Raw genomic sequence first — 15,472 nt, forward strand, 5'->3', positions numbered from 1 at the left:
ATAGAAAGTTGTTTTTTAATTTAAATTATAGTTTTTAAATTTTCCGTTGTCATAATAAATATTAATAATAGAAAGTTGTCTTTTAAGTTGATTTTAGTTAGTAAAAAGTTTTTTAAATAGTATGAATGATGAATATGTCATCGTTCTATTTATAATTAGATATCCTAAAATCAGCATCATTGCTAGCACAGTTTCCAATGTGACATTTAAACCTTTAATTTCCTATATGCCAGATCATAAAAGATCATTTTTAGATATTTAAAATTGTTAATATGATATAAATCATTAGGTTTAAATATAATTAATCACAATAAATTTGAGAGGTTACAAAGCAATTGAAGAATTTCCATGTCTAGTCACATTCCTTGACAAACTCGAGTGATAGGACAAAAAATGTTTACGTGATCCTGGTTTTCTGCATACAATACATGAGCTGGTGTCTGAAATCTTTGGACAAAAATAGTCAAAGAATGCTCAGTAAGTTGCAAACCTGATTTGAATTGACAATATCCATTTAGATGAATTTGATTCCCAGCATATATTCATAGGGAACTCAAAGCAGGCAGATATTGCACAATATATTGACAGGAAAAATCCATTCTACCTGAGACAAACTCAGCAATATCATGATTGCCAATGTAATACAGAATAAACTTTTACATTCGTCTATTTTTAAGCTTTGATCCAGAAGAGCGAATAATATTGTTCCTGGATGTTCAGCAATGTTGTATACTTTACAAAACTGAAGGCGGCCTTGGCTATTTTACAACTTCCAGCAAAAGTGCCAGAAAGAATTGCCAAAAAATATAGGGCTGTGCACCACCTCCACAATTAAATGTCACCGAGAAGATAGTGCAAACCAAAATTTGAGAAAAGAATGTAAATCAACATGTAATCACACTCTACCTCCTGCGACTAAGGAAAAACTCATAATCAGATTGTTTGCTAATAACCGAAGTTCTATCTTTCTTGGCACACCCTCTTGCCATCGTGGATGCTGTTTCTTCAAGAGTCTTCAACCTTTCTCTAAGCACGTCAGAAGGATTTGCAGAAATGTTTCCTTTCATCACATGTTCAAATTGTTTTCTCGGCATAAACCAACCCTCAGCCTGCACATGGGAAAAAGTATTAAACTTGCTTCAATTGAACAAACTTCAAATCAACCGAATTTGAAAGTCATAAAATTCAATATTAAAGTTCACAACAAAAGCCACAGGCAACTAGACATTTTCAACTTATTTACTCTCCAACAAAGCAATTCAGCCAACTGATGAAAACTTTGCCTAGAGTGCCATCCAAAACTTGAGTAACAGTTCCTACATCCACATATGTTGTGTGGCCTAGAAATGGCACTAAAATACCTCAAATTGGGAGAATGTATGGTATTCTTTTCTAAAAAATATCAGAATACACTGAATACTATAAATTTTGCGAGAAAATTATAGCTAGAGTACATAGTACACCAAGAAAAAGAATACATTTCAGGTCCAATTAGTCAATGATACAAATTTATTTTCTGAAGTTCTATATGGCCACATTAAATCCCACCTTCCAAAGAAAGGAAAATCATTTAAACTAAATTATATTACATACAATCCCTGCAGATGGCTTACAAAACCACAGGTCACAAAACATGGTTGCTCTCCAAAGAACAGGTCTACAAAGAAACCATGGAGACATTGACCAATACAAAAGTCAAATATGCCTAACGAACTAGAAATCCAAGCACCCTAAGGTTAAAAGCACAATGTCTAGAAAACACACACTGAACTTACGTGCATTTCATTTTGTTTTACTATTTTAGTAATCTTGGCAAACAACAATTAACAAAACTGGAAAGTGGAAACTTGTAGTGGCTTAGGTTCTATACACCATAGTCTCCTTAAAGTTATTTAAGTTCCCCGACAAACAACACTTAACAGAACTGGAAAGTGGAAACTTGTAGTGGCTTAGGTTCTATCCACCATAGTCTCCTTAAAGTTGATTGAAGTTCCCCAATCCAGTGGCCTCTGAAAAGATTGTCCATCTGAAAAGTGTGAACGTAAAGTCATGCAGAGAATCCAATCCATAACGACAAACTATGTTTAGCATTCAAACTGTTATATATAGAATACAAATTACAAAAATGAGTAACTGAGTCAAAATGCTCATCTCAATAAACACCTTGCATAATAACTAATAAAATAGCATGTCAGAGACTACAATTAAACTATCAGTTTATGTAATTAACACTTTTCCCATGTCTGGGACGTTTTGGGGATGAGGGTACAGAATGTCCCCAATCCATTTTTTCTTTGTAGGGTGTTCCCTATTTTTTTATACTTTTGGGACACCATCGTGTCCCCAAGACAGCCAGGAGATGCCATAAGTCCCTCAACTGAAGCTGTTTTATGCATGTTAATCTACAGTTAGATGTTTTCAAAATCCATGAAAACTGTGAGCCCTTAATGCATTTTCAAATAGCAATAGAAAGGAAATAAATCTGTAATGCCCTGGATGTGAAACGTAATTTTCTATCTTGATGTAATCGTGGTCACCGTTGCTGGTTTTGCCTATTGGGGTCAATGATGTCATCATCGTAATTCACAACCACTGCCGAAATTGTCAATGGCTGCCACCACCATGTTGATCTTGCTCTTGCTACACATGATGTTTACCACTTTAAATGCCCTGATAGTCTCCACCAAAACAACACCAAAGCTCTTGTCTGATAGGTGGAAGTTCTGGTGGCATTACAGGTCCCCTGTGGAACAATGGATATAAGTAGGCACCTCCATCAGTCACCTACTTTGGAGCAAGTATTAGGGGGCTTGAAGTCCCTGTGATGGTGGGGTTAATGGTGGAATGGAGATACGCCAAGGCATTGGCAGTTTCAATCGATACATGCAAGTCAAAAATAAGGTATAAAGACTTCTCCAAATATTTGCATCCTTTCCTTCAAAACTTTCGATATTTATATAAAGCTGTTAGTCATGCATCACATTACTTGCAAGTTCGTCTATATCCATTATTTTAACAGCATAAATGGCTTTGTCACTGTCAAGTATGATAAGTCATCATTATGTACCTTCATCAGTAAACCTTGTGGTTGTGTAGTTATGCTCTGGACTCTAATCATCTAGGATAACATGTCAGCAACCTTCAAGGAAGATATCTCATACACCATATATCATAATGGTGGTGATTGATATTATGCTTTTGAAAATATCAAAACTGGAATTGCAAACCATGATTGCCATTTGTAACGTTTAATATTTCGTTAAAGAGTTGGTAATAATAAACACAAAACTGGGCATATTGAAGCCATGTGAATGATTTGGAAGATATATTTCAGTTGAGTATTTAGTATTACATTTTAACAGATTCGTTCAGTTTGTTCAGCTTATTTAAATTTACTTTTAATATGTTTGTATTTTAAAATTTAGATCTTAATTTTTATATGTTATTTAAAGTAGTAGTACCCCCCACCATCCAAAAAAACTTTGGTGCCCCCAAAGTCCCAAAATACAGGTTATTATATGCCTACAAATTATCTATAGTTCAGATATAAATGAATGGTACAAGCTAGCAAGCACACAGTTATGACCGCAATACTGCACATCAATTTTTAGCATTTCAAAGATGCATGCTAAATTTGGCAGGCAATAAATATGGCTTAATTAAAAACGATGATTGATTTTTTTTCACTTTAAAGCTTTGGTTTAAAAATAGATAATGATGAATTTCCATTCAACATATTAAGTGGTGCAGAGGCTGGAAAGATATATTTTAAAAGAGAATTCTGTATCATTTTTTTTAATTTTGACTTTATATTTAAATTATTTTTAGTTTTTTTAATATATTTGTATTTGACCATTCAAAACCTAATTTTTATATATTATTTTTGTAGCCATCCCCCATCATCCTCAAAGTTATATTATAATGAATGCATGGTTAAGCTGGCACGCACCCAGTTATGACCATGATACAGCATGTCGATATTTGAGCTTCTCAAAGATATATGGCAAATTTGGCAAGCGATAAACATAATATGGCTTAATTAACAATTATTTGTTTTCCTCCATTCCTTCAAGTTATATCATTTCAATTTCCTTCTTAAATAGCCGCTGGCACAGACCAATAACCAATACAGATTAATATTCGATTAATCAAATTAGATCTCTGATCCAGGCAGTAGACATGACTTAAGATCACTATCTCCTAGTGGCAATTTTAGTAACATGTAGACATGCAATATTCTGAGGGAAGAAAATCTTGTGCACAATGCTTGGCTAAGGGACATGCCAATTCAGCACGCACAGTGTTGTTGATGTGTTTTTTGTACACATGCGAACACAAAATAAAATACCTAGAGGTACCTTATCCTCTCTTGAACAAAGTTCCTGACTGCTGAAGATCTCGCCGAAGGATCAATCGAGGCAACTCCAAGGTTCTTGTATGTAGGTTCTCTACGTGTGGATAAGCTTCTCGCAGTATGATATGATTTTGCTGGAATCACAAGAGGACTTACATTCGATGACCTGAACGTCTGATTTGCTGGAATCACAAGTCCTATTTACTAACTGGAAGACAAACAAATGGCAAAAGATACAAAGTTCAAGAAGTCTACTCTAAGACCTAGAATGCGAGAAGATGGATGAATGACTAGGTGGAATCCTACTGGGCTGGGTCTCACCATCAGGTTGAACAATCCAACACCAACTCAGTGCGATCTTCTAAGGGATGTTTCAAATATATCCAAATCGTACACCATCAGATACTGATCACCATTCAAGATAATGCGTGAACAACAGAGGTGTTATGACTAGAGATTAAGCTCGTTCTATGCCAGTTGACCACGCAAGGCGCTCTTACAGTCAGCAAAAGGCTAGTGGTTTAGACTAGGTAGATTCCACGCGAGTACATTCAATCTAATCATTTATCATCTACAATGAAGATTCAACAAGAGACCATGCGTATTGCAAAGAAACGACACATTTCACCATATCTTCAATGAAAAGGGGGTTCATTTACAATCAAGGCAACAATTTCTTGCCTTCTCTTCCTACTTTACTCTAATTTCTATTCTATTCACTATTGATCCTTAGCTATGCTAACCTCTATGAACTAGCTATTAACCTTTACAAATAAGGAGCCAAGGCTTTATATAGGGAGCCCTTTACAAACAGACGGCTCTGATTGATTTAGAATCAAAGGCTAGGATTACAAGATAGAAACCCTAATTAGGGTTTGTTACAACAAACTTCCCTAGCCAATGAGAAAATTACATTCTAGGAGTGAGGACCAATAGAAAACAAGGGTCGGTGCCTCGAAGTTTGTGTCGTCCCCAATGAGTCAGGTACATTGAATCTGGACACGTTGAGGTGGACCAATCCGACTGGAGGAGTGATGATTGGGATGCCACCTTGTTTGACACTTGTAACTTGGTTGATGTTCAATTTGATGAGGCTGAGAAGCTAACTTTAATTAACTCTTCTGAAACTATCTGCTTCTTCAACGGACCTTTGCTTTGACCTCCTTTGTCTTTGATGAGCTAGATGGATGGTGTACCTTTCCTTGAAATGCTGGCATCGCCTTCCTTTGTCATCTTGTGGTTTCTTAGTGTGGCAAAGTGAAAGTTCTAGAGGTAGCTGGCAATTCCTTGAACACCTTGAGTCTTCCCTTTTGCCTGTGGAACGTCCTTGACGATGATGGACTAGAATTGGTCGTCCTTGATGATGTTGGATTGGAATTGGTCGTCCTTGATGATGCTGGACTGGAATTGGTCGTCCTTGATGATGTTGGACTGGAAGAGGTCGTCCTTGCCCTGGCTTAATTTTCTCCATCTGCAAAATAAACCAAAAGGTGATTAAGTACATATGACATGTTCATTTCAACAAAGCATTTTCACCTTAAATCATCAACAAGAAGACTTTAAAATAAAGTTCGTTCAAAATCCTTCCCAGGGACAAGCCCTATAAGAATTTCACTCTGGACCCTTTGGAAGGGTCAGGAGCGAAATTTGCTATTTTGCCCAATTTAGACCTCTTTTCAACATTATCTCACGACTAGCCCTTCGCCTAGCCCAAACAAAGTGAAAAATAGCAGTTTCCAAGGATTTCCCCCTGGACCCTTTGGAAGGGTCGGGAGCAATTTCCTTGATTTTGTCTTAACTCCCTCATTTTTTCACTCCAAAATCCTCTTAATGGTGAGCATATGCTAGTTTTAGCTCAACAAAGCCTAGGAATTCAACTTTTTAGCTTCCACCAAGGGCAAATTAGGTGATTATAAGAATTTCACTCTCAACCCTTTGGAAGGGTCAGGAGCGAAATTCACCTTTTGCTTGCTTATCCACACTCAATTTCATTTTCTTCACTTCAACTCATCTAGACTCCCTCATTTTGAATCCACTTCTCAACTTGGCAATAGTTGTTTGATCCTCACAAGGCCCTAAAAGGAAAATTCGCTCAAAAACCTAGCCAAGGACAAGACCTATCTAGAATTTCGCTCTAGACCCTTTGGAAGGGTCAGGAGCGAAATTCAAGTATTAGCTCAAAATTCACATTTTTGATAGTCAAAAATCTTTCCAAGGCAATCCAAAGAGCTTTTCTCACCTAGGTCTAGGCCTAACTTCACTCAAATTTTGGAGAAAAAGATGGTTTTTAGGGTTTTCACTCTGGACCCTTTGGAAGGGTCAGGAGCGAAAAATCTTGGTTAAGCTCAATTCCTTCAATTTCAATGATTTCTTAGCAACTTGAAGTCATTCCTAAGGACCTCTCCCATCACAATTCACCTTAGTCTACACTAGGCATGGCACAAAATTCGGAAAAAAGGTTGTTTTGAGAAAATTCGCTCTGGACCCTTTGGAAGGGTTAGGAGCGAATTTCTCATTCTTGACTTGACTCTTTATCCTTTCAATCACATTCTTCCTTGCAAGATAAAATTCCATTGTTTCTCATCCAAGGAATAAAGTTTTAAGCCCAAGCAAGGTTAAAAAAATAGGTTTGTAAGGAATTTTGCTCTGGACGCTTTGGAAGGGTCAGGAGCGAAAATCATGATTTGGGTTTGATTGTTCATTTTTCAAACTTCAATCTTGTTTTGGGAGCAAACATAGACCACTCTCCTTGCATCTCCATCATGGTCCTGACTTTGGCTAAGGGGAAAATGAGTGTTTTCAAGAATTTCGCTCTGGACCCTCTAGAAGGGTCAAGAGCGAATTTCTTCCTCTAGCCCAAAATCATCATTTTTGGAGACAACAATCCATTCAAGGGCAATCTCAAGGGCTTCTATCATCTTTGTCTAGGCCTGGCTTGGCACAAATATGAAAGGAATAGGTGGATTTTAGAATTTCGCTCTGGACCCTTTGGAAGGGTTAGGAGCGAAATTCATGATTTGAGCTTATTTTCTCATTCTCTCAACTCTAATCCACCTCCAAGAACTAAGGATACATCGCCTCACTCCTATCTAGGCCATAAAAACCAAAAACTTAACTTGTCTTGCAAGGAAAATAGGTGTTTTTAGGAATTTCGCTCTGGACCCTTTGGAAGGGTCAGGAGCGAAATTCATGATTTGGCTCAATTCCTTCAAATTTGATAATCACTGGCAAGTCAAAGTCACACCTAAGGACACTCCCAATCCTAATTCACCTTGAACCACCCTAGACTTGGCATAAAATTGAGGGAAAAGAGTGATTTTGGGGAATTTCGCTCTGGACCCTTTGGAAGGGTCAGGAGCGAAATTCACACTCTAGAGTTGACATCTCATCTTTTCAACTCCAACCTTCTTTGTAAGGCAAAAATACATCATTCTCCACCCAAGGAACAAGGTTTGAAGCCCAAACAAGGGAGCAAATGAGGTTTATAATGAATTTCACTCTGGCCCCTTTGGAAGGGTCAAGAGCGAAATTCACGCTCTGGGCAAAATCTTCATCTTTCAAAGCGTCCAACTCCCTCTCAAGGCAAGAACATACCAATCCACCTTCCAACTTGCCTTAGAGACCAACACTTAGCCAAAATTAGGAAGGAAATGAGGGTTATGAGGATTTTCGCTCTGGACCCTTAGGAAGTGTCAGGAGCGAAAATCCACCTCTAGGCTAATTTCCATCACTTTGTAGTCTTAAACCTTCTCTCCAAGGCAAACATGCATCCAAGTCTCCTCAACTATGCCTCAAAAATCCAAAACTTGGCCATATGAAGGAGCAAAATAGAGGAAAAGGTGAATTTCGCTCTGGACCCTTTGGAAGGGTCAGGAGCGAAATTCATGCTTTAGACAAAATCCACACTTTCAAACATCTCAAATCACTTCCTAAGGCAAGAATATGTCAATTTGCCCTTACCATGCCCAAGGAATCAAGGTTTCTAGTGCAAACAAGGAGAAAAAAGGTGTCTAGGGAGAATTTCGCTCTGGACCCTTTGGAAGGGTCAGGAGCGAAAATCTTATTTAGGCTCAAATCTTGATTTCATTTCTCACATTTCTTCATCCAAACAAGTGTTTTGCCCTCAATAATGTCTGGGAATGAGTTAGTTTCTAAGTTTGGGTCAAACTAGAATGTCTTATGGAGAATTTCGCTTTGGACCCTTTGGAAGGGTCAGGAGCGAAATTCGACATTTTGGTCTCTCCGTCAGGATTCATGTATGGAATATAACATTTAAGTATAAGTGATTTTCTTATACTTTAAGTTATATTCCATATATACTATCAGGATGTTTGAGAGTGGTTTCGGACCTCCAGGAGTTATAATGCAAAATCTAGTTTTTGGAGGATTCTTCAGTTTTCCAGACTTGGTCAAATTTCAAGATCAGGAAGACATTCCAGACAGCCAAATTTCAAGGCATTTGAAGATCAGGATGACATTCCAGACTTCACCACTCACCAATTTGACCTTACTCAGACCTTCAAGGATGATACTCACTCACCAATCATGACACAATTAGCAACAAGAGCAAAATCGGGCCCTAAGGAAGACTCTCAAAGAAACCCTAATTCTGGGGCCCTATGGACTCACCCTAGCTCAAACAGAGCCTGACATCCTAGTGATCCCCCTAGCGACACTCAAAATGCAAAGGCTAACAAACAAAACCCTAAAAAACCTAGAAAAACAAACCCCAAAAAGCAAAAAGTAGGGGTCCCCATTTATAATGGGGCGATGTGTGAATACGTCACAACAGGTGTGCACAAAACATCTGACAGTAAGCAACTCCGCACTAATATGCTTGGCAACCAACAGTGAGAAACTCAACACTTGGGCAATGGAAACCCAAATAATAGTAGTTCCACAATTGTTCACTCAACATCTCAAAATGAGCCACATAGAGTCCTGAATGCCTCAAACTTCCAAACAGTTGTACTCCCAAACAGTTCAACTCCAGACAACTTGACTGTTGATAGCTCAATTCCCATACAGTTCGATTCTAGACAGCTTGATTGCAGATTGCTTCTTTCCCATACAGCCCAACTCCAGATGCTCTGCAATCCAAGGGTCACCCAATGTGTTTTATTGCATGTCCATTACGATATGGAAGGTTACTAGCTAATTATCATGTTTTCATCCAGAGGCCAACATATGAAGCAGTTTTGAAACACCTTCATGACCAGTTTTGAAACACCTTCTGCATCGAAAGGGAATCCCTCCATAGTTCAAAGATTGGACCAAAGACCCCTTAGAAGATTAGAGAAAAATATCACAAGGCAACCCTTTTGAAGCATCCAAATCAACCAATATACAAGCAAAGGTGGAGTCGAGAACATCAAAGGATCCATCATCCACCATCAAAAAATCTCCAAGGGCTTGACCCACTTCCTCTAAAACAGAATCATTACATAGATGAAGGGGAAGATTAGGTAACCTGACCCAAGTTGGAATCTTATTAAATGTTTCAGTAGACGGGTTGAAATCAAAATGCCAGGGCTTAATCATTAACAAATATTTCTCCTCCCAGCTAAAAAAATTATCACAAAGGATTTTGGTTATGTCCTAAGCATTATCAAACTTAGCAACAAAAAACCCCTTAGCCATGGGGAAGATATGGACTTTACCAGTAATAAGGGGCTCCCATTGATCCGAGATCCATGTGTGCAACTAAGGGAGGTGTTGACGTGTATTTTGTACACAATCATACACAGAATAAAATACCGACAGGCATCTTATCCTCTCTTGAGAAAATAGTCTCTAACTGCTGAAGATCTGCAAAAAGGATCAGTTAGATGGACTCCAAGGTTCTTTTAGTGGGGTCTCCACGTGTGGACAAGCTTTTTAGTGGTATGATGTGATTTGCTGTTTCCTCCAAGGCGTCTTACGTATTCAAAGCTCGATGATTTTACTAATCTAAAGGTACTTTCAAAAAAAAATGAAAAAGATAGGGCTTAAGAGGTCTAATCTAGCCTAACCCTATGAACGACTTAGCATGAATGAGATTTGGCAAGACTCAACCAACTTCAATTTTGCCATAAGATAACAACTTAATTGAAATTAGTGCGATCTTCTAAGGTAATAATGGTATTCAATACATCAAAGACCGAGGACACTACTATGAAAGTACATCTCCTAGATGCAAAAATGCTTGAAGGTTAAGGACTCAAAATGTTTTCCAGTCGACCACGCAAGGCGTTCCTACAATCAGCAAGAAGCTAGTGGTTTGGATTGTGAATCTTACCAAATATCAAACCTCACACTTAGCCTTTCAAATTAACAAACTACTTTGATTGAGCATGATTCAAGTACATCCAACAACCATGAAGATAACTTATGAAATTTGCAACAAAACACCATAACTTCAATATTTTATTGATTTCCAAGTCATCATATACAACAATTGCTTGAACTTCTCTCTTCAAAACTCAATCTTGCTACAAAATAAAAATTGCTTACAACTCTAATCTCTCTATTCCACTCTCAACTCTATTCTCTATTTTTCTATTGACTATTCTATTACAAATGAAATGGAAAATGGGGGTATAAATAGCATCCCCAGTTACAATGAAAGGTCCAGATTGAAAGTAAATCAATGGACAAGATCATGACACCTAAACCCTAATTAGGGTTTGTTACAAATGACCTCCTTTTTACTGAACAATATTAAATACATAGCCAAATATTAAATTTGGCACAAAAATCTAGGAGGTATCAACCAATGAGAAATAAGATGTCATGTCATCTGTAACAACCTTTCATCTAGAATCTTATTCCCTTTCCAATTCTCTTTCTTAGCATATGCAATGAATTTCGTCACGATTCCTTCGATTTCTGTGCTTGGAATCTCGGGAAGATTCTTGATACTCTCTTCTAAGTGGATAACCTGATCAAATGCATCTAGAAGAGTTGTGTCCCAAGTGGGTTCAAGTTCCTTCGTTCTATCAATCAGGAGCATGGTAGCATACATCTGATCATATTGCTCATCTGTAACATCTGCGTCCTTGCGAAAGATGATCTTGATTCTAACTTCAAATTCTTGTAAATCCACATCTGTCTCGACCTCGATCCTTCTGCCAAGAATGGTACGAAGTACCTCAAATACTCTGTCCTGGATCGGATTGATCACCTCCTCAACTTGACCACATCTAACACTGATGTCCTCAAAGAGAACACTCTTTATATGGAGTAAGGTTGACCACTGAAACAAACTGTGAGAATCACCTTCCAAGATCTTCTCTTGTGCTAAAATTCTTCTGGATGTATGTCTTATAACTTTCAAGACAGGGATGACAACATCCTTGGTATGGGCAAATGCAGCTACTATTGCCATCAATCTGTGGATTATCTCAAGAACTTGGATAGCCTGATGGGTGATCTTCGACATCCTTGTAACAAACTCAATGGCCACCGTGTGAGATCTATCCATCCAACTACACGTACGCTGGACCATATTCCTGAATCTTTCTGCTTCATTGATTGATTGAAGGGGCAATGCCTGCAATGGTGATCTAACTGGATCCTGACGTCCCAAAGGTTCATTGATGTGACTGAAATATGTCCTCCATGCACCGACCTCTTTCTCAAGCTTTCTATTCTTTTCTACTTCTCTAAACTTATCCTTCAATGCCTCAAATGTGTCGGTGGCATCATCTAAAGTCTGCTCTGCTGTGGACGGTCCTAACTCAATAGTCTGTATATGATAGTCCTCTGCTAGGATCTCATCCTCATATTTGTCTGCTGCCGATGTAGCTATCTGCAGTTTTCTAGATCCAGTCTCATCTCGAATCATCTTGGACATCTTTGTAGCCTTCTTCTTCTCTGTTGTCATATGTGAACGTCCCACGAGGCTCTCTAAATCAATTGCACTGTCTTCATCCTCAATTACGATTACCTTAGTCAATCTTTCCTTCAACCAATCTGGGATATTCGATCTTGTCTCTTGAACTTGAATCTCTTTATGTACTATTTCTTCTTGTCTGGGAGGAGATGTTACTTCATTATCATTATCTAAATCATAGTCTTGGAGGGATCCATCGGATGAAACATGCTGTGCCTGTTCCTCTTCCTGTCTATCATTCTGTACCATCGATTCCATGGATTCTTCCACTCGAACTGTTCTATCCTCTGGCCTGGAAGAAGTACCTGGTGTTTGATCTCTGTTGGCACCATGCTTTTTCTTGGAAGGTTCTTTCTTCTCTGATCTTTCCTTTCTCTTCGAACCTCTCGAATGGAGATTGCCCTCACTGGCACATCGAAGGTTACCTTCACCTGAATTCCTAGGATTAGGATTGCCTTCACTAACACTGGCTCCACCTTCGGCTGGCTTTTCTTCCAAAGTAAAAGACATGGCTATGCCTTGTTCTCTCAACTTCTGATGCTGAACGTCTACCCATCTGCGAGTACAAGACAAGACTGGTGCCATCAAATCATTTAAATCCACGGTCTCGGGTTCATTCCAATTCAAACTTATTGTTTTGCTTTCTCTATCATATGAAGATTGGATGTGCCTGCCGTTGTCCTGAGCTTGGTCGGCTACTCTGTAAATCTTACATTTCCTGATGAAATCCAAAGGCAATCTAGAATGTATCTTTTGTTTCACTTCGAGATCATTTAGGAGATTCATCATAAAATCTTCAATCTGGTACTCATGTCTAAATCTTCTACCGACTGTCTCCTCTAAATGTCCATGTGGATCAAAACTATTCCTCCAGGCAAAAGATGAAAAAGGATACAAGGCTAACTCCCTCTCTGCGTCATCCATGGCTGAGACATTGGGACATACCTCAACTGAATTACCCAAAATAATAGGTACCTGAACTCCATTCTGATGTCTGTGTCTGAATGCCTTCACATATGCTGCCAACTGCCTTGTTACTTCAAGTAACACAATTCTATCTGTCGGGTACCTTGGCAACATGTATGGAGGTAAAGGACATCCATACACTCTAATGTAAGTGAACTTGGGAAACTGAATGAACCAAGCACCGTACCTCTTGATTAACTCCTGGGCATCCTGAGATAATCTGTTGTGAATCCCTCCTTGCAACGTCCTTGTGATGTTCATCGTGAAAGTATCATTGATTAACTTGTAGTTCTTCCCTGGTGGATGATGCAAGTAGGTATAGGATTCACAAACTCTGCCCTCGCCAGGTCCTCTTCCAATCACTCCTCTGTGAGGTAGTCCTGCGTACTCAACGCTCCTAATTAAGGCATAGATGACGTATGAACTCATGTGGAAGGACTTAGTAGCCCTGAGTCTTCTCAACTGTACGTCTAAGCAATGGCTAATTATCCTAGCCCAATGTATTGTACCCTTTCCTTGAACAATCACCTGGATGAAGTAAAACATCCATTTCTCAAAATAGAAGGCATGAGGTGCTCCTGTAACTCTGTTGAGCATGGTGATCAAATCTCTGTACTCCTCTTGGAAATCGATCCTGTGTGGTGTGTTCGGTACTTTGCTCAGACGGGGACGACTCTTAAGTAGCCAGTTCTTGTTGATTATGCTTAGGCAAGCATCTGGATCATCATCGTACACTGATCTGGCTCCTTCAATGCTCTTGTATATCATGTCCCTGTGCTCTGGAAGATGGAAGGCTTCACTTATGGCTTCCTCTGAAAGGTACGCCAAAATGTTTCCCTCATTGGACACAATTGTCCTGGACTGTGGATTGTAATGACGGGCACACTCGATCATCAACTCGTGACACTGAATGGCTGGAGGAAAACCGGCCGCCTTAATGATGCCACTCTCTATTATTCTCCGGGCGACAGGTGATGGCTTGCCGATGTAAGGGACCTCCCGGAACTTCTTTGTACTAAAGTTCCCCAAGTTTGTATCTCCAATGTTACTCCACTTGGACACGATCTTGGTCTCCACTTCTTCAGTCTTCTGATCTTCTTTCATGAGAGCCGAGCGACTGGTGGATGCTCCCGCCTTTGGGGTCGCCATACCTACACAACATTTCATTATGAGAAATAGATTTTTGCAATAAATAAAGTAGATAAAAGAGATAAATTTTAGGAAACCTTATGATAAGTCTCTAGAGTTATCACTTCCTAAAATACAACGATTGAGCTAAGAGAAATTCAAGACTCAAAAATTTCAAAATTTTGAAATATGGCGAGGAATGAATAAAACAATAACAATTAAATCGCCATACCTCGATAGAGAGCTAACTCTAGAATGCAAAAACAAAATTTGCCTAGGCAAAATTGAGGTATAAAGTAATCTTCAATATGATCTCCTCAAAATTGACTTCGCCACCTCTGGATAGAATGTGATCTTCACTTATCGCCTTGGACGTGGTCTCAAATGGATTTTCAAGTTCGCACAAATAAATCTCCAAGTCTTTAGCAAATTCGCCTTAGGCGTGGTCTTGGATGGATCTTCAAATTCGCAACACCTTGGGAATGTCTACGCCACCTTTGGTTTGCAATCGCACCACCTTTGAATGTCTAAGTGCGCCACCCTTGGATGAATGAAACTCGCACCACCCTTGAACACACTTCGCACTATATTCGCCTCCCTTAATTCGCATGTAGAGAAGGTAAAATAATGATGTAGAAATGATAACTTTTACCCCCCTTATATAGCGCTTGCATCCTTTACCCCTTAGGCCGACTTAATAAAAATAAAACCATTTTTTGAATGATTTTTAAATGATTTGCAATGAAATAATAAGGCCGACCTCCACATATGAGCGATTGAAATCGATTTTTTATTAATTAAATAATTATTTATTAATGCCTTGCGTTTTTTTAATTGAGGATTTCGATTTTAAATAAAGGCAAAAATAATTAATACATGTTAACGCCATATTAAATGCCAATAAAAAATGGATTTTCGATTTTTTAAATTGATTTAGCATTTAAAGAAATTCAAATTGTTTAATTTGGCGCCAAAATATGAAAATAAAAGGACGTACCTCATCGCTCTGGTCCCTTGGAGAGGGACAGGAGCGATCCATGATTGTGGTCTAGATTCTTGCGTTTTTAACGTTCAACTCCTTCATTTTCACCTCCCAAATCGATCATCTGGTGGTCCTTTGAATTTGAATGCCTCTCTTGTGCGAGCAAATG

The 15,472-nt window shown here is 38.7% G+C and overlaps 1 protein-coding gene across 4 annotated transcripts in view; it reads right to left on the minus strand.

Moving 5' to 3' along the window:
• Nucleotides 1-285: 285 nt before the first annotated feature.
• Nucleotides 286-15,472, minus strand: part of LOC131070717 (uncharacterized) — a 99,889-nt gene continuing 84,702 nt past the window's right edge. For all 4 annotated transcript variants that reach the window (XM_059207554.1, XM_058006322.2, XM_058006321.2 and 1 more), the window contains one exon: nucleotides 286-1,109. In XM_059207554.1, coding sequence (XP_059063537.1) covers nucleotides 903-1,109 — 207 coding nt within the window. In that variant the 3' untranslated portion in view covers nucleotides 286-902. The remainder of the gene's footprint in view (nucleotides 1,110-15,472) is intronic.

Source organism: Cryptomeria japonica, chromosome 6, assembly GCF_030272615.1.
Source record: "Cryptomeria japonica chromosome 6, Sugi_1.0, whole genome shotgun sequence".
Taxonomy (NCBI): Eukaryota; Viridiplantae; Streptophyta; class Pinopsida; order Cupressales; family Cupressaceae; genus Cryptomeria; species Cryptomeria japonica.